Source organism: Podarcis muralis, chromosome 2, assembly GCF_964188315.1.
Source record: "Podarcis muralis chromosome 2, rPodMur119.hap1.1, whole genome shotgun sequence".
Taxonomy (NCBI): domain Eukaryota; kingdom Metazoa; phylum Chordata; class Lepidosauria; order Squamata; family Lacertidae; genus Podarcis; species Podarcis muralis.
The window spans coordinates 104,039,460-104,066,552 of NC_135656.1; the positions used below are offsets into that span (position 1 = coordinate 104,039,460).

General features: G+C 48.8%; 1 protein-coding gene across 2 annotated transcripts; it reads right to left on the reverse strand.

Annotated features, from left to right (window-relative positions):
- Positions 1–82: 82 nt before the first annotated feature.
- Positions 83–17,544, reverse strand: LOC114591914 (serine/threonine-protein kinase pim-3-like). 2 transcript variants are annotated; one of them, XM_028719643.2, is made up of 6 exons: positions 17,346–17,544; positions 12,121–12,221; positions 8,970–9,020; positions 8,473–8,839; positions 5,535–5,711; positions 83–3,162 (listed from the first exon to the last, which is right to left on the reverse strand). In XM_028719643.2, exons 1-6 carry the CDS (start codon positions 17,434–17,436, stop codon positions 3,005–3,007), a joined length of 945 nt encoding a protein of 314 aa, XP_028575476.2. In that variant the 5' UTR covers positions 17,437–17,544; the 3' UTR covers positions 83–3,004. The 2 variants fall into 2 exon arrangements, with proteins under 2 accessions (XP_028575476.2, XP_028575477.1); XM_028719644.2 differs by lacking the exon at positions 17,346–17,544 and adding an exon at positions 12,396–12,948.
- Between the last annotated feature and the right edge of the window lie 9,549 nt (positions 17,545–27,093).

The window sequence follows — 27,093 nt, forward strand, 5'->3', positions numbered from 1 at the left end:
GCCTCATCAAACCTAAATCCGACCCTGCCAGAAATGCAGAGCGCCGCGACTGATCAACTGCACGTAAGAACAAAAGACAAGATTTGCTTCTTTTTTCTTATAAAAGGTTTATTTAATCCCGGAAAGGGGCTTGGTAGATGATGGAGCCCACGATGGGCGAGGCACTGTGTTATGTGGTTGCACAAATGTGCACGGGAGGCAGTAACAAAATTCACACACGCACACACAAATCCACAGATACGGAAATCAAATCCTGAACTGGCATATAAATAATTCTTCAGCAACATTGCTCAGAGGTAGCAGGCTCAGAAAGCGATGCTGGCATTTCCCCAGGCTGGAATCTGACAGCTCCCGTCTCCCTTGGCTAGCACTCTGCTTGTGTCAGTATGCCTTAAGGGAGGCAGGATTAGAAACCATTGGAAGGCTGGCTCAACTCACCAGGGGTCTTGCGCTGGTGTGGCTGCAGAGATCTACACATGCACTTGCTGGCTCGCCCCTGAGGGATGTATGCTTTAGTATGGGAAGGGAAGCATTGTCCTTAGTGTGTGTGTGAAGGGGGAATCGTCTCGTTGCCACACTGAGCCCTGGAAACACCTGCAAAAAGTTTCTTCACTGCTTCACAAAGGTCTTCAGGATAGTGGGTTGAGCTCTCGCTCTCCTTTCCAATGTAAGAACTGGAAAAAGGAAGCTACCCCTGGATCTTGAACACGGCGTGGCATCATGCAAGACCCTTGTCCCTTTCGTACTGCAGAGGGGCAGGTTTGTGACCAGCACGCAATAGGTTTGCTTCTTAAGGCTGGCCGTGATTTGTGGATACCTGGCTAACGAGGACATAACTGGATGAGTATCCAGGGCCACTTAGCACCGTGTGTTTAAAGCACTATGATACAACCATGGCTTCCCCCCAAAAGAATTCTGGGAGCAGCAGTTTAAGAGGCGCCGAGAGTTGTTCAGAAACCACTAGTCCCTTCACAGCGATTAAATCCCTCTTCATAGGAAACTCTGGGAACTGTAGGGGAATTGGGGCTGGTCTCCTAACAACTCTCAGCGCCCTTAAATTGCAGCTCACAGGATTCTCTGGAAAAAGCCACAAATGTTTAAAAGCGTATCACGGGGCTTGAAATGCGCAGCGTAAATTTGGCCTAAGTCAATTCGCCATTGTCAGATTTAGTGGCCCCCTGGTGCTAATATCTGCCTCTCCTCCTGTGATTTGGCATAAATAAATTCTAGTGTGATCGGAGGAGACTTGGGCTAAGAGAAGGGCGTTGATCCGCCACTCAGGCTTGAATCTGCCAGAGGCTGGGCCCAACTAGCTATCCTTGAAAATACATATCCCAGATCCTCTCTGGGGCCAATGCAAGGAGCTGGCGAAGGCCCTGCCAGCGCTCTTTCGAAGAACAACCTCCCATTAAAAAGACAAGAAGGCATTGGCCTAATTATTTCAGGTGTCCCCAAGGGAAACATTCCTCCAAGATTCAGAGTCAATGCTATAGGCTCCTGTTGTTCTCTCAGATTCCAAAGCACGCACACACACACAAATGAAGGTGGGGAGACACTCAACCTGTGGCTGAATGAGGATTTGTTCAGCTTCAGAAAAATATCTGTGGCGCCATCCGGCCTGCTTCTCTGCTAATAAAGACCTCACATTTACAGGCTACCACTTGGGCAGACTGGGATCAGAGCCACTGGGGGGCGAGGGGAAGAAAACAACACTCTGCAGCATCCACAAGCACAGACCAAACTTCAAGATCTCCCGGGAGGAGGAGCTGACAGATGGGAACTGGTGAGAAAAGTAGACAGCAGGAACAGCCAACTTGGTACCCACCAGATATCTGGACTGGCAGTTCCCACCGTTATCCCCCGACCATCAGTCATGCAAGCTGGGGCTGATGGGAGTTGGGAGCCTTAACAGCAATTTCCAAATCTGGTGGGCACCAAGTTGGCTAAGCCCTCTTCCACTGTGAGCGCCAAGTTGCCGAGACAGAAACAGAAAGTTCTTCAAGCTGTCAGTGGTTGGCTGGCTGGCAGGGCCAAAATACCTAGCGCCAGTGCTTTCCGAAGTTCCAAAATCTTGCCTTTCAAATTTGAAGCGGCAAGCACAAGCCCAGGTCCTCATTTGTACGGGACAGTCCTGACACCAGAGGTTTCGATCAACTCCGACAAAGAAACCCGGCAACTCAAGGATTTATTTTTTTTCTCGTTTTCACTTATTGATGAGGTTAAGTGGGGCCCGCTTTCCCCCTGCCACCCCTTTAACTTCCCTCAAGTGAAAGGAAGAGGGGGTAAAACACACATACACACACCCCCACCAAGTCAAGGCACTGGAGGAAACTGGATTCAGACTTGGAATGGCTGGACAGGAATGGAAGCGGGGCTGTTCACAATAACCGTGTCACTTCCCGGCTGGGCCGGAGAAAATGTTTCTACGCCCAAAAAACCACAGCAGGTAGATGATGGCTTAGCAAAAAAACAACAACAGGAGGAGGAGGAGGAAGGACCCGGGGCTCCCCACCAAAGGAACGTCACGCCAAATAAATAAGCAGCTGACCACCAGAAGAAACAACCCCCCGTACCCGGCGTGACACCAAAACGCCAATCCAGTCCTGGTGCATGACGGTCGGTCCAGAGGTCCACCAAACTCCCCAATACTGAAAGGCGTAACAAGAGGAAGCCAGCACGGATGGCTTCAAACACTGTTCACTCGCTGCCAGTCTTCTGCAGCCCTCACTGGTGAACGGGGACAGTCCTTGTGTAAACAGAGCAGAGCTCATTGGTCTCTTTTGTCTTGGGGGTCAGGGGCTGCACGCCAGACCCCCTGTCTAGTCGGGGTGGGCAGCATCCCTGCCACAGGCCTGGGATTTCATCAGTCGTCCACCCAGGGGCAGGAACTCAGCTATCAGCAGGAATAACGAGTATGTCAGCCTGTCGTCGCAGGAGAAACCGAGATACGCCCATCCTTTCTGCGATGGCCCGCCCCAGTACTGCTGTCCAGAGGCCACCAGAGTCACAGGCTCGTGCCGGCTTTGGGGACTGTGGGCTGCTGGGCTTTGCGTCCGCCTTGCTCCAAGAAGGCAAGGAGCCAAGGATGGGCCAGGATCTGCTCCAGGGAAGGCCGGTTCTCTGGGGCCAGCGAGAGGCACCACTCAATCAGGTGACGGCAGTCTGTCAAAGCAGGAAAGAACCATGGTTATTGCACCGCCCAATAGGAACACACAGGAAGTTGCACGGAGTCAAGGCATTGTTCCGGAAAGCTCAACTCTCTCTACACCAGGGGTTCCTAACCTGTTTCCACCACCAGGGACCCCTTGGAAACTGCTGAGGGTCTTGGCACACCGTTTGATGGTTTTTCTGCCTGCTGTAGTAGTTGTGATGTGCTTTGCGTTTTTATGGCTTTTTCATTTCTTAGATATTGTAGTGCCATATCGGAACAGCATCAAACACAACGTAAGAAACAAAAGCAGCAATACATACTTCGAAAAAATATGAACACTGAATGTGGTCGCACTGCAAATCACTTGAATGAAGCTCGACCACAGTTTTTGAACCCGTGGGCCAGTGTTCGAAATTAGCCAGGTGCATTTTGCACCTGGCTATTGGCCACTTGCAACCAAGTGAAGGTGCCCTGGCCCCAGGACGGCGCCTGACATCTCCACAGTCTGGAGGTGGAAGCCTGGAGATCCTTGGATCTTGACTGTATCTTGACACTAATAACACATCCTGTAGAATTCTGTCCGTTCTATTTTATCGGCACAATTGGAATGAATTTCAGGAACCAAAATGCTTTCCCTGTGCAGGGACAGCGAACGACGTTATAGCTAATTGCTGTAGCTCGTCTTCACTTAACCCATCCCACTGCCCTCCTCACACAGCTGTGAAGAATATTCTTACGTTATGAATGGTCCGTGCCACCATTAAGAAAAAGAGGTAGGAATAGGCCAATATGTATGTGGACTGTTCCTGGATCAAGTAACTTTTCTTGTTTAAAGTTCCCAAAGTTCTTAACCTATGGGCTCAGGGTTATCATCTGAACTAGCCAGATGTTTAACTGATAATCACAGTCAGTCCCATCCTTCGAAATATAAGACTTTAGAGCCATCTTGCCCAAAAATGGCAACCAGACATTCTGTTTTGGTGTTATCCTTGGTTTAAGGAGCCATTTGGTGCCTAAGCTTAGATATCTGAGTTTCTAACGCTGCCCGTGGCCTAACTCTGGCTGCAAGCAGCTTTCCAGAACTTCAGGAAGGATCTTTTCCCACAAAACCCTACCTGGAGAGATTGAATCTGGGGCCTTCTGCCAGTGAGCTACAGCCCTTCCTCATACCATCGAATAAAAGAATTGCAGGAATGGCCCACGAGGATCATCTAAGTCCAGTGTTCCCCATACTTGGGTCTCCAGCAGTTTTGGACTACAATTCCTATCATCCCTGACCATTGGGTTGCGCCAGCTAGGAATGATGGGAGTTGTAGTGGGGCTCAAACCCATGACTCGGAGATTAACAGCCTCATGATCTGCTGACTTGAGTTATGTTATCCCTGTCTTGCAAAGCACTTCGTGCCTCGCACCTCATTAAGAACTTATCCCAAAATGTCCAACAATTAGTCCTATTTTAAGAGATAAGAATAGGAGTCGGAAGATTATTACTTTCCCCAAGGGTATTCAGGATATTATTTACAGTCTATTCAATTCAATAATGCTCATTTCAACTGAACGAAGCAGGAAGTGCTATGCAGATGGAGCAGACTTCAATCAGCTTTTATGAGGTAGGCCAATCCGCCCCCAAGGGCAGTATCCTGTCACATGAGCCTACCAACGCTCCATAGTCCAAACCACTGTGGCACTCCAGGGCTCAGTGACAAATTAAGTACAAAGCAGTTGCCAAATTCAAGAAGCAAACATTAAGAATTCTTAAGGAACCCAGGGGTGAAATTGCTGGTCTAACAAAAATAAGCATCTTGACTGAAAAAAAAGAATGAAAGAAAAAGAAAACTTGTCCTAAAGATCAGGGGTCAGCAAACTTTTTCAGGAGGGGGCCGGTCCACTGTCCCTCAGACCTTGTGGGGGGCCGGACCCACCCTCTCCTGAAAGGACCCCCCCCCCCCGCTGCATGTTCAGCACCGTCATCATCCTCTGCCTCAGCTGGGGTCCAAGGGTACAGAGCCCAGGCCTCCCCGGTGCCACTGCTTCCTCCCGCTCAGCTCTTGGCCACACACGGCCATCTCAGTGGGAAGGAAGGGGCGTGGCCCAGAGGCACCCACGGCTTTGGATTGGCTGCAGGAGCTTCCTGCAGCCAATCCAAAGCCGTGCCAGTGTCACAGAAGTCAGCCGCCGCACGGGGACTGACCGAGCGGGCAGCAGGGTCCACGGGCCGTATTTATGAGCCCGGTGGGCTGCAATTTGCTGACCCCTGCTAAAGATCGGCTAATTAACTTTGGCATTCTGTGGACTAACATCTATCTCAAGGTAAACTGAGATACAGCCTCTTCTTGCACCCTTGCAAATATCCACTGGCCTGGGTCTAGGGCAGCGTCTGTACCTGAGGATACCCTGCAGTGGTAGTGGAGTTTCCCAAGGAGGATATCTTCGTCGCGCTCGAAAGGGATGTCCCCGCACACCATGTCGTAGAGCAGCACTCCCAAGGACCAGACAGTGGCAGACACGCCATGGTACCGGTGGTACTTTATCCACTCAGGAGGGCTGTATACCCGGGTGCCTGTAAGAACGGAAAGGAGCCGGTGAAAACATACCTGGAGAGGCGCCAAAGGAACCAGAAACAGAGCTACCAAATCCCTCCCAGGTTGCCCCTTCCTCACCCATGTTGAGCAGGACCACCACCATCGCCTAAATTCCAAGAACCAGATATGAAATATTTGTGTTATTTATTAAATATATATCCCACAATTTCTTCCCAAAGCAGCTTAGGGCAGCAGGTCCCCCCATATATGAGACTTCCACGATGAATTGGCACTGGTATGCTGCTGCTCCAGCCTCAGTCCCCCCCATCTGTAAAATGGGCTGTTTTATCTGCAGTCTTATTTACTTAAAAGCATTTTTATACTTACAAAGCACCAATAATAAGAAATGTTTGCCATGTAAAAGGCAAGACACAAGCAGAATGAGAGATGGGAAGAGAGGGCTTTTCGAGGGGATAAGTGAAATTGCGGGTCGTGTCTTAGAATAAAAACACATTGAAATTAATAGACAGGGACTCATTTATTTCAGCAGATCCACTCTGAGTTGGAAACATCCTCAAGATTATAAATGATCCCCCATAAATAAACAAATGCCCCGAGAGAGAATTGATTTCTGCGCAACAACATTCCATCGTACAAACCTTTACCGGCATTTTGAGGTATTGCAGCGTGAAATCAGGTTTACAGGGCAGTGGCATCTAGGCCAATGACCTTAGGGTGCGCACACACAAGAGAACACCAATACAGATGAGGCAATCTGGAGCAACTGCGCATACAAACAGACCAGCTAACAATTACCACTGACCAACTGGAATTTCTTCTCCGTGTAAACACTGGGGGGGGGGGGGGAGAGAGAGAAAGTGTAAACCAGGATGGCTACACTGAATTAAGGGACTAACTCATCCAACGTGACAGCAATAAGAGTGTACACCTTCAGGCCAAAAATTAAGCTGCCGCAAGACTTTATTTTGCAACCTGTGTTTATCCAAAAGATGCAACAATGGCATCTCTCAGCAAGAAAAAGGCCGGTCAACCTATGAACAGAGCAGACCGTTTAGGCCTTTAGCATACTTTACAAAAGCTCAGTTAAAGCCATGGTTTTCCCAGTCGTGATGTATGGAAGTGAGAGCTGGACCATAAAGAAGGCTGATCGCCGAAGAATTGATGCTTTTGAATTATGGTGCTGGAGGTGACTCTTGAGAGTCCCATGGACTGCAAGAAGATCAAACCTATCCATTCTGAAGGAAATCAGCCCTGCATTCTCACTGGAAGGACAGGTCCTGAAGTTGAGGCTCCAATACTTTGGTCACCTCATCAGAAGAGAAGACTCCCTGGAAAAGACCCTGATGTTGGGAAAGATGGAGGGCACAAGGAGAAGGGGACGACAGAGGACGAGATGGATGGACAGTGTTCTCGAAGCTACAAACTTGAGTCTGACCAAACTGCGGGAGGCAGTGGAAGACAGGAGTGCCTGGCATGCTCTGGTCCATGGGGTCACGAAGAGTCGGACACGACTAAACAACAACAAATACTCAGAAGACAACTCCCAGATCTATACTTTGCGCCCCCCCCCCTTTTTTGGTCGAATACAAAAGGCACAACCCAAAGCATCTGATTTTACATTGGCAATGGCCCATAATGTACTTTGCTATGTGGAAACCGGATGCGGGGTGACACTGAATTGCTCAAACCTCCACATAACAACTTCCTGTACCTCTCATAGGGAGACTGCAGCACATTTTCAGACTTCCTCTGACACTGGGGTGGGGAGGAAATATTTGTTCCCACCAACGGCCATATTCCTCAGGGCCGCACTCCTGTCTGTGAGAGGATGAAGCCAGCAGTGGGCAGGACTGTCCCCTTCCACCCCTTTTCTCTCTCCCTTCTCTCTTTCTGACACCCCCTCACCTCACACTCATTCCCAGAAAGCTGCTAGGAGGAAGAGAGAAGCAGCTGTTGCCAGAGGTCTGAACTATGGTTCAGATTTAGGCCAAAGTGTGAAAAAATTGGCTGAGGTTGACCTCCCCGCCTGCCAACAGTGATTTGTGTTCCTAGCTTGTTTCCTTCCTGGGTGCTTCAATGCAAAACCAAAAATCCTGCCACCTTTTGCACCGGGACCACTGAGTCCCATGCAGCCGTCAACCTGGTGCCCACCAGATGTTTTGAACCACAAGCCCCAAAGCGGAAGTTACAGGAGATTCCGACTGTAAGGGAATGACAGATAAAGCTGGTCAAATACGCTGAAATGGCAAAACTGACACACAGAATTCGCAATCAGGAGGAGACGAAGTACCAAAAAGAATGGAGTAAATTTATGGTTTATAGAAGTGAGAACTGTAGAAATATGAAAACGTTGGCAGGATTGAATTAAATCTTATGTCACGGTGTAATTTTTAACCAAAGAAACTGTGAATTATAGGTTGGAATAAGAAAACTTGCGGAAGGGAAGGACAGAAGTCAACGGCTCTATGGAGCATAAAGTAGGATATATGTAATATGTAATAAGATTTGATGTTTTTGTTGGTTGGTGTTGGTGTTCTTAAATCTCAATAAAAAGCATTGGGGGGGGGGGAATAAAAATTAAAATAAAAGAACCACAAGCCCAAAGGTTGGCAACAGCTTGCTGACACCGACAACAGTGTAGCTGCTGTCGAATCTTTCGGCCCTCCCTGGAGATGTCGGAACTTGAACCCAGGACCCCTGTGCAAGCAAAGCGTGTGTGCCCTGTTGCCGAGTGGTGGTCTCTGGCATTCTCTCTCTCTCTCTTGCACACACACTCACCATCAAAATCTGTATAGGGAGCATCTCGAAGCAAGGCCCCCGAGCCAAAGTCTATGAGCTTTAGGTCTCCTTGCAGGAGGTCGACCAGAATGTTCTCGTCTTTGATGTCTCGGTGCAAAACACCGCAGAGGTGGCAGTGGCGCACGGCCTCCACCACTTGCCGGAAGTAGCCGGCGGCCAGGCTTTCGGGGAGCGGACCCCTGTCGGTGATGACGTCAAAGAGGTCCTGGGAGACGAGGGGGCGCTCCATGACGATGAAGTAGGCGTCGGACTGCTCAAACCAATCCAGGAGGCGGATGACGCCTCGGCAGCCCGAGGAAGACACCTTCTTCAGCAGTACCACTTCCAGCGGGACCAGGGTGCCGTTCTGGAGAGGGAAGCAAGGAAGGAAAGAGAGAGAAAGGGAGACAGGCATGAGAGCAACCTCTGGCACCGTCGCTCAACGAGTCAGGCAGCCTCAACGGGGAGAGAAACGGCGCGGAAGAGCAGCAACTCACCATGTGTTGGAATTGCAAGACTCTGTCTTTGGCAACATATTTGATGGCCACCTGCAAAAGGAGGGAAGGAGAATGCTGTTAGGAGGCAAAGCCTACTGCAGAGTTCACAGCACTATTTTGGATCCACCTTTAGCACGAACCCCATGTCACAATGCACGGAGATAAGCATGACTGTTGTGACCCGTCTCGGGTCAGGCTGCACGCCTGGGGGAAGTGCCAAGATTACCCCCCTAAATTGATTTTTGAATTCTGAATTTATTGTTATTCATGTTTTATACTGTATTTTATGCTGCTTTTGTTGCATCAATTAAGTGTTTTAAATCTGTTGTTAGCTGCCCTGAGCCCGGTTTTATGAACCGAGAAGGGCAGGGTATAAATAATTTATTATTATTATTGTTTATTATTATTATTATTACGTGGCATTCTTGAGCAACTGCCAGGGGTTCGCCACCAACACCTGCCTTGGGCTCCCTTCTGATTTGTTTACAGTGGTACCTCTGGTACTTAATTCGTTCCGGAGGTCCGTTCTTAAACTGAAACTGTTCTTAACCTGAACCACCACTTTAGCCTATGGGGCTTCCTGCTGTTGCCGCGCCGCCGGAGCACGATTTCTGTTCTCATCCTGAAGCAAAGTTCTTAACCTGAAGCACTATTTCTGGGTTAGCGGAGTCTGTAACCTGAAGTGTATGTAACCTGAGGTACCACTGTATTTCTTTATTTCCAACTCGGTGCTCCAAGCAGCACTGTTCACCCAAGCCCAGCTGCCATTTCCCCACGATATCCCAGAGAGGAATGATTTATATGGCGGCCAGACCCAGCTGCTGGCCATGCTGCCACCAGGGGGCGCATCACTCAGGACCCCATTCAAACTTGAAGCCAGCCCTGCTGCAACCCAGATCCAGCAACCGTCTAGTGGACTCTTTGCACAAAGGAAAGGCATCTTCTGCAAGCCATGGCAGATTGCTGAAGCTTCAATATTATATATAAGCAAGTTTATCAAAAAGGCCTACTTGGTACCTGTCTAATGCAGAGTTTCTCACAAATATTTTAACGGCATGCAAACCAGAATTTCAACAAACTGAAATGTCTAAATTGAACAATGTGGTATTTTCTCATGGAGTTGTTGCATTTCTTTACCAAGCCTTATCAAAGGCTCAACAGATTATTCTTTCAATTTCAATGTCATCTTAGGTTTGAGATTGCTGTAACAGAAATACCCCTTATAATGTAAGATTCTGAAGGAAAGACTGTACCACATTACTTGTTTCAATGCTCTCTATTAGAAAGAAGTAAGGGCTTAATGTCTCCTTGCTGGAAAAGTATACTGCCCCTCCCTATCCCCACCCCTTAGGAATAGAGAGAACTATTTGTTGGAAATGGTGAATTTTCTATTTATGGCTGCAAATGTACAGCAGGGGGGGGGGGGTTGGTGTTTTTGCAATTATTTTTTCTTAACACCACCTGAATATACTTGATCGAGAGCTCTTAAAAGTGTAGATCCATGTTTCCCAGACTTCGGTGTTCAGCTGCTTTTGGACTACAACTTCCATCATCCCTAGCTAACAGGACCAATAGTCAGGGTTGATGGGAATTGTAGCCCAAAAACAGCTAGAGACCCAAATTTGGGAAACACCGGTGTAGTAGCCATTCTGTCCCTTTGGGAATAAGAATACCTTTAAAACCCCATCCCTTCTAAAGAGAAAACCACCACAATTTCTCTTCTCAGGGCTTATTTTATTCAAGCTTCGAAATAGCATACTGCCCCTCGCCTCAGTATCCGGTCCTAATGCTTTTGACTCTGCACTCCACAGAATTTCTTGAAAAAATACAGAACCAGGAAATTTCCACACCTTCCCAACCCCTCCCTTCAGTACACCCAGGATTTTGCCCACCGACAGCAGTGACTTAACACACCTGCAAGTCACACACAACCAATGCAACATGCAAATATTTTGTAACTCAAGCAGAGCCAATAGCAGATAAACAGGTGTGCATCGTTATTTGCTGCAGCTGTATATTATTAAACTACTACCGCTGCATTAACTTCCAAGTTTGGAACTCAGCATAGGCCTGTGTGGCTACTGCACATATATTAAACAGCAGTGATGCCTTCCTCGTCACGGGATGAGTGTTGCTTGCGCTCTCTCTCTCTCCCTCCTTCATAATTATTACTAGGAAACCAGACTGATGAGCCTGAAGTGGAGCCAAAGGCTTAGCGAGCAGCACAGAGCATAGCGAGGAGTCCAGGCGCATCACTCATCCAGGACAGTAACACACCCTCTGAGAGACAGAACAGGTTGGAGAAAGGGAAACCCAGCCGATAACCTGGGATTCAAAGCAGCCGGCGCGCATGGTGCAGCCCCAAATTGGAGCAAGAGTCACGCCTCTCCCTCCCCTTTTGTTTGCTGCTGGCTTCTCTTTCTTCTCTCTCACGCGGATCATTAATTCCACTCCAGCCCCCAGAATCGCACAACCCTAATACAGTGGTACCTCAGGTTACAGACGCTTCAGGTTACAGACTCTGCTAACCCAGAAATAGTACCTCAGGTTAAGAACTTTTAATGCTCTTTTATGCATATTATTGTGAGTCTTTCAGGTTGTTTTTTATTCTTGCTTTATATCTATTTTAAATAACGTTGGGGGTGTTCTTTAAGTAAAAGAAGTGACCAATTGATTGATTATGTGTGTCCCCCTACACAATACAGTGGTACCTCGGGTTACAGACGCTTCAGGTTACAGCCTCCGCTAACCCAGAAATAGTACCTCGGGTTAAGAACTTTGCTTCAGGATGAGAACAGAAATTGTGCTCCGGCGGTGCGGTGGCAGCAGGAGGCCCCATTAGCTAAAGTGGTGCTTCAGGTTAAGAACAGTTTCAGGTTAAGAACGGACCTCCGGAACGAATTAAGTAATTAACCCGAGGTACCACTCTATACCATTTATTTGCATCTCTCCTAAAAGCCTCGGTCGACTCCTCCTGCTGCATTTGGCCATTTGAGTCGCGCGTGCATGTGTAGATATTATGTACATTTACGTGTGTGTTTGTGTGTCTCTCTCTATAGAGACACACACACGTAAATGTACATAATGCGTGTATCTACACATGCACGCGCGACTGATATACATAGAGAAAAGACGCCGATCGGTCACTCACCGGGAGAGAATCGCTGAGCCGGGTCCCCGCGTAGACGGTGCCGAAACCGCCGCTCCCAATCAACGCTCCCAAGCGGTAGCGCGTCTCCAAGGTCGCCTTCCCTGCGGGGGATGGAGAAAAGGAAAGCAGCGCATCAGCGTGGCGAGTTTGCGCCGGGACCCGCCCAGCCAGCCAGACACCCACACCGGCTGCGGTTTGCTTGCAAACAACAACAACGAAAACCACGCTCGCTCGCTCCATTCACAAAAACCGCCCCACGTGCTCCTTGTTGTTACCCGCGGAGCGAGGCTCCTCTTCGGCGGCATCGGCGGCCGGCGGCCCTTCGGGACCCTGGTGGCAAATGGGGCCTTGAGCCAAGAGCATGGCCTGGTCAGTCGGTCACTCTCCGGCCAAGATTGCCTCGCGTGTGCTTGTTTGTGTGTATGTGTGTGGCCGCTCCTCCCTCCCCCACCGCGTGCGCCTCGGAATTCCTTCGCTTTTACGAACGTTCCAACTCCACGCCGAGCCGAGCCAATGGCGGCGCGAGCTGGAGGAAGCCGCGAAAAAGCCGAGCCAATCAGAAGAGGCGTGTGTTGGGGGTAAAAGGAGGAGTTCTTTTCGGCCGCCGACAGGGCGAGGCTTTGAAACCGTCGAGGGAGAAGCGCGCACGGCAATGAAAACGGGGCGGGGTGCGCAGCAGGCAGGAGTCCTTTAAACGAATGGGAAAGACAGCCAATCGAGGAGAGGCGCGCGAGGACCCTTTCTCCTCACAGCCGCTTGTTCTACCCACGTGCGATGTAGTATTTTAAAGTTGGCGCTTGCAAAGTCCGCTAGCAAATCCTCCGCATCGACGCGCTCCCCGGACCCCACCCCGCCTTCAAGGGGGCAGAATTTTTGCTGCCTGAGCTCTTGGTAGCTTCGGGAGCTCTCCTGCCTTGGACATCAAAAGCCATCGCTCAATCAGCCCTCTTTCCGAAGTGTGGGCTGAGTTGCAACCAGCAACGGCTGTGCAGTAGGAGGAAGAGGTGGGGAAACCTTTCCTCGCCCTCCGCCTCCACTGATTCACGGGGCGAGAGGGACACTCTGCTGGCCTTGCGCCTCTTTAATTAAATAGCAAGTGCCCCCATTGCTCCCAGCGTCCCACCCACCCACTTTAAAAAAATACCTGCAGTCTTAAAATCCAGATTTGCTCTCCCCCACTCCACTAGATTTGCTTGACCAGAGACCCTGAGTGTTCAGGAGTAGGCATAGAGTTTCTCCTGGCACCCCCTTCATTCCCATGGTGATACAAGTTGGCTTATTATTCATTTATTAAATGTCTATACTGCTGTTCATTTGAGGATCACAAGACAGTTTACAATATAAAAACACAAATATAAATACCGTAAAGGTAAAGGGTAAAGGAATCCCTGACTGTTAGGTCCAGTCGTGAATGACTCTGGGGTTGCAGCGCTCATCTCGCTTTACTGGCTGAGGGAGGTGGCATTTGTCCGCAGACAGCTTCCGGGTCATGTGGCCAGCATGACTAAGCTGCTTCTGGCGAACCAGAGCAGCGCACGGAAACGCCGTTTACCTTCCCGCTGGAGTGGTACCTATTTATCTACTTGCACTTTGCCGTGCTTTCAAACTGCTAGGTTGGCAGGAGCAGGGACCGAGCAATGGGAGCTCACCCTGTCGCGGGGATTTGAACTAGGCTTTGTGGTTTAACCCAGAGTGCCACCCACGTCCCTATAAATACCATAGTGGCAAACAAAATCAATAACCCACACACAGTTTAAAAGACAATGGATGGATAGCCCCAGGCCTGGTTATAGAGAAACGTTTTTGCCTGTAATGAAGGCATCCAGTGAGCCTCCCAGGGGAGAGCATTCCATAAGTGGGGAGCCACCGCAGAAAAGGCCCAGTCTCGTGTTGCCTTCCTCCAGGCCTCTCATGAAGGGGGCGCATGAAGAAGAGCCTCAAATGATAAGCACAGGGTCAGTTCAAACCTCAAGGACTGGGAAAGGCGGCCCTAGAGGTATTGCAGTCTTGTTGCAGTCCGTGGGACCTTTCCTGTTCTGCACAGCTCTCCCTAATAAGGAGCACAGCAGCGCTCTCTCAAGGTCTGGACCCAACTACCTTAGCTGACCCAAAGTATTTCCTGCCACAAAGTCAGACCAGCCGCTCAGCCATTCAGAACGTATGTCAACAAAGACAAAAACTGCTGTTTTGCAAACCCGTGGCACTAGCCAATGCATCCCTTCTATCACACCGCATTTTGGATTCTGGAAATGGAAGTGGAAATGCCCTGGCGTGTAACACACTGCCTAGGTCAAAAGTTAGCCAAACCATATCACCAGCGGTCAGCCTCCAATGCTATAATAAAGAAACCCAGGCTTTGTATTTAGCTACATATATCACTGCATAGCATGGGTTCGCCACACCTTTCTTTCAAAAGGCTGTGTTTTACTAATATTATAGGATCGGCCTCAATGCATATCTGCCACCAGCGCACGGACTTGGAACTGATCAATCTGAGCACACGTTGCATATTCTCAGCCATAAATCCTTTCCTCTTTCAAGCAGGGCGTGAGCCAGCTACGGAAATGACTAACAACAACAACCCCATTGACTCAATAAAGCGAGGAGGAGTATGTTGCAGCCGAGCAGATACCCCCAAATCAGTGTAAATCATCCAGCGACACACCAGATGACCACATCACCTTTTCCATCGCAGCAGAGCAAGTTTCACTTTCCCGCAAAGGCGGGCTTCAAAATGATAAGCTTCCAAAACGATAAGCCAAGCCTTGTCCTATCTATCTAAGCTCCCTTGGAATGCCAGAAATGTCCCTGGAGACAGGGAGGAATAGCCACAAAGGCTTTGATACGGGACTGCCCACGTCACAGAGCAAGGCAGAGCCACGAGGCAGAGGCGATGTTTGCTCTGCCCCGAGAGAGGGCTAGCCTGTGGGTTTGGTGATGGGAGGGGGCGCCTTGACGGGACAGGAGTTTGCCGCACCAGATTCCCAGGAAACATGCCGTTTCCCATCTGCTGGACAGAGAAACAGGCACCTTTGTTGATTGTGTACCTTTGTGGGAGACAACACAAGCACAGCCACGTGGGATAAAGCTGCGAGGCCAAAGTCCCAAAGCATCATTCCCAAAATAAATCACTGGGAATGGCCCAGAGGGATGCAAAATACGATGACACACTAGTGTGTTTCCTCCTCATGGGCAAGCAGTCATTGAGCAGAGGAGGAAAGGATCATGCCAACATATTTTTCCCCACCCCACTCTCAGTTCAGCTAAAGGTAGCCCAGATTTTCAGTCATCTCCCTGTGTCAATAAAACAAAGGAGAACCCCATTTACTATAGGTACAGGTGCTGGGGGTGTCACACAGGCCTGGCCCTACCATTAGGCAGAGTGAGGTAACTCCCTCGGGCAGCAGAAAGTCTTGTCCCCCTAAGCAAGCCTCAGGGAAGGTGGGTGGTGGTGTCCTGGGACAGGCGCCGAGCTGCCAGTTTGACCAGCTTCTCTCTCTCTCTCTCTCTCTCTCTCTCTCTGTGTGTGTGTGTGTGTGGAGGTGTGCCGTGTCCCTTGCCTCAGGCAGCAAAGTGTCTTGGGCCGGCCCGTTGTTGTTGCCTGTGGAGCTGAGGGATGGAAAAGGCAGAGAGCTGAAAAAGGCCTCCTTTAAACCTTGCCTCTGCTATGAACTCGCCGATGCAGATACATTACTGGCCTATCTCACGGGGTCGTTGTAACAATAAAGGAGGCCATTATGTGAAATACGTTGAAAGAGCGGCAAAGGAGAAGAGGTCAATTATTTTCAAGGGTGACACTCTTTCTGGTCAGCAAAGTCTGCTGACCCAGCCAGCGGACTGCTTATTCTTTTTTTCCGACAGCTGTTGTGACACAAAGGAGTCCACTCCGGGATGGTTTCAAGGCCATGTGCAGAAAACAAGGCAAGTTCCTTCTCCTCTCTCCCCCCCCCCCATTCAACTCAGTGGACACCAATGGGTGTTTAATATGTGTACACGTTTATCTCCCACATTTCCTTCAGAGAAGCTCAAAGGCCACCTTGCATGGCTTTCTCGCTCGCCCCCATCTTGCCCTCTTAGCAACATCAGTCCTGTAAAAAGTAGGTTAGGCAGAGCAATGGTGACTGGGCCCAGTGTCACCCAGTGAGTGACACACACGCCGAACTGGTTTGCCAGGGGTGGGGAACCTGTTGCCTGCTGTTCAACTACTGCCAGTCCTAACCAGTATAGCTAAGGGTTTTGTGGACGGTGGGAGTTGCAAGTTCAACGGTGAGCAACAGGTTGGGGGGGTGGAAATAATGAAGATTTAAACGCAGTAGCAAAAGAACGCAGAAAACCAGCCGCCGCCTGCAGAGGTCAGCACTGAGCGGCAACTCGGCTGCTCCTCTCGTCGCACTTGGCAACAGGCAACCGAATGGAAATCTCCCGGAGTTTCTCAAGAGCCGCGCGCCCCCTCCCACAGGCCGAGGAAATAACCGCTCCAACTTCTGCAAATGTACGACACACTGACGGAATCATAGAATCGTGGAGCTGGAAGGGGCCACCGGGGTCATCCATCCCAACCCCCTGCAATGCGGGGGTCTTTTAGCCCAGGATCGGGCTTCCATCGTTAATTCGCATTCTTAGCAAGCGGATCAAAGAAAAGGAGCGGAGGAGAAGCGGAGCTTCACGGCCCTGCGAGCGGCTTGAAGGCATTTGGCGGAGGGACACGTCGCCGCTCCACAGATCCCCAACACTTGACTAAAGGCAATCTGATCGCAGACTCGTGTCACCCACTGCAGCCTCCGATCAGAGAGGGGATGTCACCTTCCGCGGGACGGCTATTCATTCGATCTCCCTCTCGCTCATTCGGAGGAGCGCAAGGAGTTAGGGAACCTCTCGTAGAAAACTCTCAGAAAATTAAGTTTGCACGAGGCTGCGAGAATTAAACCGATAATGCAAAGCCAATATAAGCTTGCGGTGCAGCTAAGAGGTATCCCATTTTTTTTACTTTGGTGGTCTCTCAGCAGTTTTGACACCGGGCAGCAGGAAGCCCGTTGCCCCCCGATGGGCAGCGTGAGGATCCTCAGAGGGCAAAGACGAGTCAGACCCCATTGCAAGAAGAGGGATCCGCTCTGATCCCGACTCTTATCAAGCCGCGGACCTCGGAGGCGCCCTCTCGCAGCCCCCGCGCGTCCACCCCAGTCTCCCCCGAACTGCGCCTCCGCCGCGGCCGCGGAGCAACTCACCCTGCGCCGGCTCGTCTTTGGGGAATGCCGCCGAGCTGAGCATGCTGCAGCGGTGCACGTTGGGAGCGTAAAGCACCTGCACCGAGGACATCGCGGCCGCGACTCGGGCCAAGCCAGGAGAAAGTTGAGAAGAAGTTGCAGCAGAAGCGCAGCTCCGACGACACCGGAGCCGCAACCTGAATCCTCGGGGAAGCCTCTCGGGGTTGGAGACGGGCGGAGAGACACGCCCACCGCGGCCAAGCCACGCCCTCCCCTGATGCAGGCACGCCCCTTCTCCTCCCACTCCCGAGCTCCGCCCTTCTGGGCGGGCTTGGCCAGGTTATTGGTCCCTCTGGCTGTCAGCAACGTGAGACGGGCAGGCTGCGCGCTTCGCTTCCATGCAGTGTCAGGCGCATCTGCGCTGGTGGAAGCGGATTCTTCAAAAAGTAGCAGCAGCCTTAATCGCACGTGGAAACGGCGCAAAAGAATATCTCGCCTGCCAGTGTTCGCCAAACACGAGTTAAAAATAAGACCCTTGTGACATTTAAGAAACTTAATTTTATGATGGGTTAAGCCGACCCCAGTTGACTTCATCAGTTGCCGAAATAAAATCCCGGACTAATGACTCCTGAGAGGCAGCGTGGTGTAGTGGTTAGATCAGCAAACTTTTTCAGCCGGGGGCCGGTCCACCGTCCCTCAGACCATGCGGTGGGCCGGACTATATTTTGGAAAAAAAATAATGAATGAATTCCTATGCCCCACAAATAACCCAGAGATGCATTTTAAATAAAAGGACACCTTCTACTCATGTAAAAACACACTGATTCCTGGACTGTCTGCGGGCCGGATTGAGAAGGCGATTGGGCCGCATCCGGCCCCCGGGCCTTAGGTTGCCTACCCCTGGGTTAGAGTGTCAGGCTAGGACCTGGGAGACCAGGGTTTGAATCCCTTTTCGGAGGCAAAGATCATTGGGTGGACTTGGGCCAGTCTTGCTCTCTCAGCTTAACCACCTCATTAAAAATAAAATAAAAAATACTGTGAAAATAAGAAACCATGGCTGGTTTCTGCTGGCATCCAAGACTGGCCATGGGAGAAGCAAGAACCTCTTGGAGTGTAATGCTGTGAGCCCCTCCATCAGAGACTCAGGTTGTATGTTGTTGTTTAGTCGTTTAGTCGTGTCCGACTCTTCGTGACCCCATGGACCAGATCACGCCAGGCACTCCTGTCTTCCACTGCCTCCCGCAGTTTGGTCAGACTCATGTTTGTAGCATCGAGAACACTGTCCAACCATCTCGTCCTCTGTCGTCCCCTTCTCCTTGTGCCCTCCATCTTTCCCAACATCAGGGTCTTTTCCAGGGAGTCTTCTCTTCTCATGAGGTGGCCAAAGTATTGTCCACTCCATGGACAAAGACAACAGGCAGGTTGTATATATATGTGCAAATAAACCATATATCATAAAGACACCACCGTCTCCATTGTGCCACATCTCCAAAGGAAACACAAACCCTGGGTTAGCCCCTGGACCCCTGGAATTTTGCACCACTTGGGGATTGGGGTGGTGAACGACAATATTTAACCAGTACTAGGACTCAGTTCTAATACTGCAATTATTGCCAATTAGCTGTGTCATCCTTAGGAAAATTATAAATATGCTTCTGTTCCGGCTGGTCATTACAAGAAACCTATAACCAAGAAGCACTGCCTTCTTTTTCCTCCTCGCTCCCAATCCCTTTTCCTTTTGTGTTATCACTGACCTGGGGGGGGGGGGGGCTAAAGAGTGAGCTAAAAATGCTAATAGCACTGAATCAGAGTGCAAAGCACTTTGTTCAACTTATTGGTCTGCTTGCCATCACAGCAGGTTTGTGATGGCTTGCCCATGGCTACCCAGCAGACAGAACTTATTGGTGGCCGCCCCACAGTTAAAGCCTGATCATCTACAGTGGGGGAGGGGGGAGAGGAAGTATTTGATCCCCTGCTAAATTTGCCCATTTGCCCTCTGACAAAGAAATGACCAGTCCATAATTTTAATGGTAGGTTTATTGTAGCTGTGAGAGACAGAATAACAACAGGCAAACAGGCCAATTTAGCAGGGGATCAAATACTTTCCCCCCTCACTGTACGAACTAGAGACATTGTAAATCTTTCCTATCATAACTGGATCCTGATGAGTAAGAATAAAATGTTCATTGTGCATTAGACATTTTTATATTGAATATTTAACAACAACAACAACATTTATGAATTGCTTCCCATGAGGCACCTCAAAGCAATTTACAATACGACGGAACCATATATAAAACAGCTGCCTTTATAAAAACAGTGAATTGCGTATCTAACATTATTCTATGTTTTTATTAAATAATAATGTTATTATTTATATTATTTATTTAAAAGCAACAATGAGTGCATATAAAACAATTAAAACAACAACAATTACATATATAAAGTTTGGTATATTATATTATTAGAGGGAAATTATAGTTTATATAATTAGCTTTCCCAACATGAGCTTCCAAAGTGGACTGGACTACAAATCAAACACACACACGCGCGCACACACACACACACACACACACAGGACCACATAAATTGTACAGGTACCCCACAAGCCCTCATAATAGACGGTTAATACAATACGGTTAATCATTACGCATTATGAAGCAGCTCCCTGATGTCATGCTAGCAGAGCAAAGTAGCAGCTAAGGCCCTGTTTACTGAGCTATAACCAGAGCTACTCACTATCACATGGCAACCACGGAGGGCTCTCAGTGTGTCCAAGCTGCCTGGCCGGAGCAAACTGTCCATTCTCTTTCCTTATGGCAGCATGTGATGTTCTTTAACTAGAGCTCAGCTGCCCCTGGGCCAGCAATTGACTTTGTATAAAGCAAACTGCATTATTTTCCACGAGAATTTGCTTTCCCCTGGGATCTTGCCTACTGCCCTAACTGTAGTTAGATGCTCGAGAGAAGGCTGTAATATCTGCATGATTACACCTACCCCTCTTCTCCAAGTGATGAGAAGTCCCAGGTTCGCAGCACTTACCTGGGCTTGGTTTCCTACAGAATGAGGTTGCAGGAGGCTTATTGGCATTTTGTTATATTTGCATTAATTTACAGAGATACGGGATGAGCATAGATGGCAGACGTATGGCAACCCTACTCTAGTGCAAGAGTGTCTCTCCAGATGGCAGTAACAGGGAAACACCACAGAACAAGTAATATGTGGACCAGCCAGTATAATTCCACCACTGTTATTGCATCAATAATATTGCATCAATCACCTGCTGCAGAATACATCTGCAGAAAAACAAAACAAAACCCAACCCAGTCTGGAGAGGCCACAGTCCAAATTCAGCTCATTGGGTCTTTCTGAGTCTCAAAAATGGCAGTTTCTTTTCAGATACAGACACCTAGATACAGTGGTACCTCGGGTTACATACGCTTCAGGTTACATACGCTTCAGGTTACATACGCTTCAGGTTACAGACTCCGCTAACCCAAAAATAGTGCTTCAGGTTAAGAACTTTGCTTCAGGATGGAAAGCACCTTAAGTTGGGCTCAGAAGCAGACAGGTAGCCAATGCAATTCTTTAAGGATCTACCCTGGCTGGTCCAGATGGCATTGTGGCAACTCACTTAAGCTTCCGATTTGTCTTCCAAGGGCAGCCCCACGAATAACTCCTTCAAGTAATCCAAACTGAAGGTTACAAGAGAACTCTCTCAAAGCCTCTCTGTTTTCTAGTTCCGCTATCAACCATGTTGATCTCTGTCCCTTTCCAAAGGGCCCGGTGACAGTTTGTTGTGACATTAACTTAGTCGACGGAGTTCGCTGACACGGCAGAGTCAACAATTCCTAAATATTTGTGGGGGGGACCTGGCGACCACGGTGGACTCTGCTGGGATGTGTCCTTCATGGCATGCTTGCCCTTTGACCCCGGGGAAACGGAGGCTAACTAAGATAGTTTCCGTTCAGGGGGGCTGACCATTCAGCGCTTGGAGTGAACTGGTTAACTGTTAGGGCTGCCATACATCCGGAATTTCCTGGAATACAGCAGTTGGAAGCAGTGTCCGGGTGGAAATCGGGAAAAATGCCCGGGAAAATTCGGATGTATGGCAATCCATGTCAGCAGTGTCAGTTCTTTGCTGATTTTCCTTTAAAACAGCTCATTTTTATTTATTTTTTGCAATTCTGCCGAAAAAGCTCAACAATTTTGGCAAAAAAAAACCCCAAACAAACAAATTATCACTATCTATCTATCTGTCTGTTATGTACTAAGCTTGAATCCTATAACAATAGGCAAGTAGGATCCTAGAACGCAACAGCTGATTGGCTTGCAGGAAAAAACCAATCAGGCTCCAGGAGGAAGTTAATCAGCCTATTAGGCTGGTAGGATCGTAGAACGCAACAACTGATTGGCCTGCAGGAAAAGACCAATTAGGCTCCAGGAGGGAAGCAGAATCAGCCAATCAGATGGGACTCATTGTGTAAATAATGTATATAAAAGCCTGAGGTTTGCGGGGGCGCAATTCAATCACTGTTTTACAAACTGCAATAAAGAGCATGAAATCACTACCGGACTCCCAAGTATATTTCACTGTCTATATCTATCTATCTATCTATCTATCATCTATCTATCTATCTATCTATCATCTATCTATCTATCTATCTATCTATCCTACAGGGGCGTCATCTGGGGGGGCAGGGGGCTGAGCCCCTCAACAAAAATTCAAGGAGGATGCCAGGACCCCTCAATATTCCACAGGCTGCAGCAGGTCCTGTCAGGCATTTCTGTGGCCCCACAGGACCTACATGTTGCCACAACAGGCCCCTGCCAGGCCTTCCCACATCTATGACAGACCCTGTCTGGCCTCCTCCCACTATGTGACCTCTCTCTCTCTCTCTCTCTCTCTCTCTCTCTCTCTCTCTCTCTCTCTCACACACACACACACACACACTGGGCCCCACCCCCTAAGTTGAGAGGGACGTGTGCTATCCTACGTTTCTTCTAAGGAGCTCAAGGGGACATACATGGCTCTGCACCCACCACCTACATGTTATCCTTGCAACAACCCTGTGAGGTAGGTTAGAGCTGAGAGAATGTGACTGCCCCCAAGGTCAGTGAGCTTCCTGGCTGAGTGGGGATTTGAAGCCCTAACCACTCCACGACGCTGCCTCTCCAGGCGCAGAGCAAAGACGTCCTTCCTTTAGCTTGCTGTGAATCTCCCACCATGCATTGGATAACCCCCACCCCTACCCCTAGTTCTGGTGGGAGGGGGAGAAAAACATCTCCCTGTGTTAATGGATGAGCAAAAATTAAAGCGAAAAAAACAACTTTCATCCTGTAGACGAGCCCTAGAAAGGCTCCCGTAACGCAGACAGGATTCGTATCAGAGTACTCACTTTTTGCTTTCTCGAAAGGCAGGTGCTGTGCACTACTACCTGAACACCTTGCCTCTAATCCCAGGTATGTGGGTATTAGTTAACCTCAGAGACATTATTTTCTCATTACTCCATATGCTCCCAGACCTAAACATTGGCAAGGCAATTAATTGGTTTCCAAGGAACAGGAACGGCTCAGATTAAGCCCCGTGCATACTCAAGATAATTTAATACCAATTAGGTGCCTTTAATGACACTGGCTTGGATCCAAACGCACCCCTCTCTTGATCATAGAAAGGCTGCTTCCAGCTTAGCAGACAAACATTGTGTGCGGAAAGCTATCCCAAATCCACACAAAAAAGCTCCCGTTTGTGCAAGTCATTGTAAGCACAAGGCTTTTGTACAATGCAAGCTGTTTTTGAGCTCTTTTCATGTCCACTGGAACGTTTATGCCAGTCTGCATCTTCCAAGAGAGCCTCTAATTTTATAGGGGGAGAAGAAGACTGTGCATGCAGCGTGCAAGTTTAAGCCTGGCAGGAGCTGGCTACAAGTTATAGCATACGCTGTCTGGGGGTGGGTGGGTGTGCCTGCCTTCTCCGCTCCCCTCTCCCAATTAAGCTCTGTCTCCAGGTGCTAAAGGTAAAGGACCCCTGGATGGTTAAGTCCAGTCAAAGGCGACTATGGGGTTGCGGCGCTCATCTCGCTTTCAGGCCAAGGGAGCTGGCGTTTGTCCACAGACAGCTTTCCGTGTCATGTGGCCAGCAGAACTAAACCGCTTCTGGCGCAACAGGACACCGTGATGGAAACCAGAGCGCATGGAAACGCTGTTTACCTTCGCGCTGCAGCGGTACCTATTTATCTACTCACACTGGTGTGCTTTCGAACTGCTAGGTTGGCAGGAGCTGGGACAGAGCAACGGGAGCTCACCCCGTCGCGGGGATTCGAAGCGCCGACCTTCTGATCGGCAAGCCCAAGAGGCTCAGTGGTTTAGACCACAGCGCCACCTGTCCTTCCCTTGACATCTCCAGGGACCACCCCTATATCTCAGGTTTCGGCCCTGATATGTCAGGGTCTGAAAGGGCGCGGGTGGTGCTGTGGGTTAAACCACAGAGCCTAGGACTTGCCAATCAGAAGGTAAACGGCGTTTCTGTGCACTGCTCTGGTTCGCTAGAAGTGGCTTAGTCCTGCTGGCCACATACCCGGAAGCTGTACGCCGGCTCCCTTGGCCAGTAAAGCGAGATGAGCGCTGCAATCCCAGAGTCGGCCATGACTGGACCTAATGGTCAGGGGTCCCTTTACATTTTACCTATGTCAGGGTCTGAGGTGATCCTGACCAAGCAACCCTCATCACAACTGTCGCTTAGTAATAGGTAAGTATCGTGCACGACTCCATCGTGGCAATCAGGTTTCTGGTCCTACAGTTTTGTACTTTCCATGCTGTGCTGCTGATCTGTCATGATCTCTGGCCTTTTGGGTTGATCCTTCCGTTAATCCTCCCCTTCCCTACATTAAAACAAAGTGAGTGTGGGCTTGAATCCACAACCGAAAAATAAACCCACAAAGCTGTACGCCCTTTATGCTAAAGCCCTCATCCTTTTATACTAGAACCCTCATCCCTATTTGCCCTTTTATCACTTTTTTTTTTTACTCATGCCAAAAAAAAATCTCTCTCACACATGATTTTTCCTCTGATCATTTTAAAGGTGACCTTTCCAAGATCCCTCAGCATATCGGTAGCAAAGCCAGAAATAGAACTGGCCTCCTGCCTTTCAGGTCAGGGAATGGCATCTAGTGATCTGGAAAACCTACGCTGAGGAGGGAAATGTGTTCAAACCCTTTAGAAAAGGGCTTCCCAAACTTGGGTCTCATGCTGTTGCTGGACTACAACTCCCATCATCCCTAGCTAGAAGGACCAGTGGTCAGGGATGATGGGAACTGCAGTCCAAAAAGAGAGAAGAAGCTTAGAGACCCAGGTTTGGGAAGCCTTGCATGTTTGGGAATCCAGGATGGATTTCAGTCTACTGTCCCTCACAGCAGAACAGCAATATATGCAGCTTAGCCTTAAGCACAGTAAAACCTTTATATCTGACCTAACTCACTGAGCGTGTCAATCCGTTCACTCCCAGCCCCCTTCAGTTACGCAAGTGGGGTGTCAGCTCTGTATACAACCACTGCATTCCAACCACTGTTTCTGGATTCCAACACCCAGCAGCCTCAGCCAGCATGGCCAATGGTCAGAGATGATGGGAGCAGCGCTCCAGCAGCGTTTGGGGGGTAGGGCTATAGGTTCCCTTTTAAGTTGTGGGTGAGCAGATCAGACGACACAGCGATCCTTCAAACAGCTCTTGTTTATTCACAGGCCAGAACAGAACTGAACTGTTCAGCCAGCCTGCTTATATAGAGCTCCACTACAACGCAACAGTAACCATTTTCTGTAACTATCCAATCACTGAACGTCACTTTGAATCCCTTATTTGCATATGTGGACCTGAACTATCTACCGTATCCCCCTGCTGGCCCAGGGTGAGAACTTCAGTACATAACATTCCCCACCCCTGTTTTAGCCTCTACCCTTGGTTCCTTAAAAAGAGAACTGGAATGCAGAACTAGGAACCAGTTCTCAACACTTTCTACAACTTCACGCTTGATTTATATTGTAGCTGAGCCTTTCCTGAGCAGGGCTGGCCCACCTATGAGGCAATGTGAGGCAACTGCCTTGGGTGGAAAGATCCACAGATGTGACCTCCAAGAAATACATCAGCCAGTGCTGCTGCTGTGGTGGCAGCAATGCCTGGGGAAACTGAGGTCCTCTAGATGTTGCTCCATTGGCCATGTTGGCTGAGGTTGATGGGTGCTTGAAATCAAGGACATCTGGTGGACCTCCAGGTTCCTCAGCTCAGCTATGTCCGGTAACCTGGGAATAAGCCTCATCAAGCCCACTGAAGTTTACTTCTTGAAATATACTCGGAGTTGAGTGTGGATTTCATGCTCTTTATTCAGCTCATAGTAGTGAGGAGGAATGAAAGTTCCCCCCAAATATCTGCTTTATATACATTATTTACACAATGGGCTGCACGTGATTGGCTAATTCCGGGATTCTCCTGTAGGCCAATCAGGTTGCGGATTCACTTCCACCTGGAGCTGGATTGGGTGGCTCTTGTGGACCAATCATACTGCTGCATTGTTCTAGGACCAATCAGACTGCTGCATTCTGAATCCTATTGTTCTAGGACCAATCAGACGGCTGCATTTTGGATCCTATTCAACTCAGTACATAACACTTCTCAACAATGCGAAACTGTCCAATATGCCCTAACAGGTGCATTTAAAGTTATAGTAGCTCTTCATAGGAATGCTGACTTGTTTTAGTATATTCTCTTTGAGAAACTGTTGTAAAAGGAGATACCTGTGAACACCAGATTCTGAGGACAAATACTTGCTGGGCAACTCTAGAAAACAGAAGGAGAGGTAGGCTAGATGATGTTTCCACAAGGCAATGTCTTCTGCTTATATTATTTTCCAAACAGATTGATGCTCCCAGGATGCAGAGTCATCACATACATTGGCAGTCCCAACAGAACTATACGTTTAAAGCTGTATCATACCACTTTAAACGCTCGTGGCTGTCCCCAAATAGCCAATTTTTGTGCTCTCCCATTAAATTTGAATCACCCTCTGAACCTTGAGCCTTTTTTCTCAGGGCCAAGAAACCTTCATAGTTCCCTCTTGCATCTTCGCACCACAGGAGCAGCGAAGGATTAAATGTCAACCGGCCTTGAGCAGCTGTGTTCACACTTTGTTTAAGTCTGAGCGGTGGATCTCTTGACTCATGGGTGAGGTAAGCCATGTTGGTGATCAACAGGTATGCACTACATGTAAAAAGATCTGCAGGGAGATAAAACATATCTTTGCAGCGGCCCTAGCCTGCAGATAGCCAGGACACAAGTAAACTTCCACCAGACAGGTATTTAATGTGGCAAACAGGCCATTCACATATCACAAATGAGTCACTGGTAAGAGTTTTAATAAAACTCACCTGATTTTTTCCAGTAGAGAGTAAATCCGGATTTTAATTGGGGGGAAATCCAGGCTTATATTTTGATGCCAACAACACTGTGTGGACTCTTAGAAATATCTTTTTGCTCTATGTTTAAACAATCTGCCTTGCCGAACACTGATATCGATTGAAACAAAAATAACATTCTTGGTAATACATTCATTTTTATAGTTGACACCCTGCCTAACAGTGAAAGATTCATTCTGTTCCAAATCTGCAAATTTCTTTTACTATCTTCCCAAGTTTTAAAATAATTACCCTTATACAGATTTATACTATTTGCTGTTAACCATACACCTAAATACTTAACCTTCCCTTCAATCTTTAATACAGA

Coding starts and splice junctions, on each gene's coding strand:
- LOC114591914 (XM_028719643.2), bottom strand. CDS start 17,436: ATGTCCTCGGTGCAGGTGCTTTACGCTCCCAACGTGCACCGCTGCAGC. Junction 12,222..17,345: donor CAAAGACGAGCCGGCGCAGG/GTGAGTTGCTCC, acceptor CATCCCCCGCAG/GGAAGGCGACCTTGGAGACG. Junction 3,163..5,534: donor CCACTGCAGGGTATCCTCAG/GTACAGACGCTG, acceptor CTGCTTTGACAG/ACTGCCGTCACCTGATTGAG.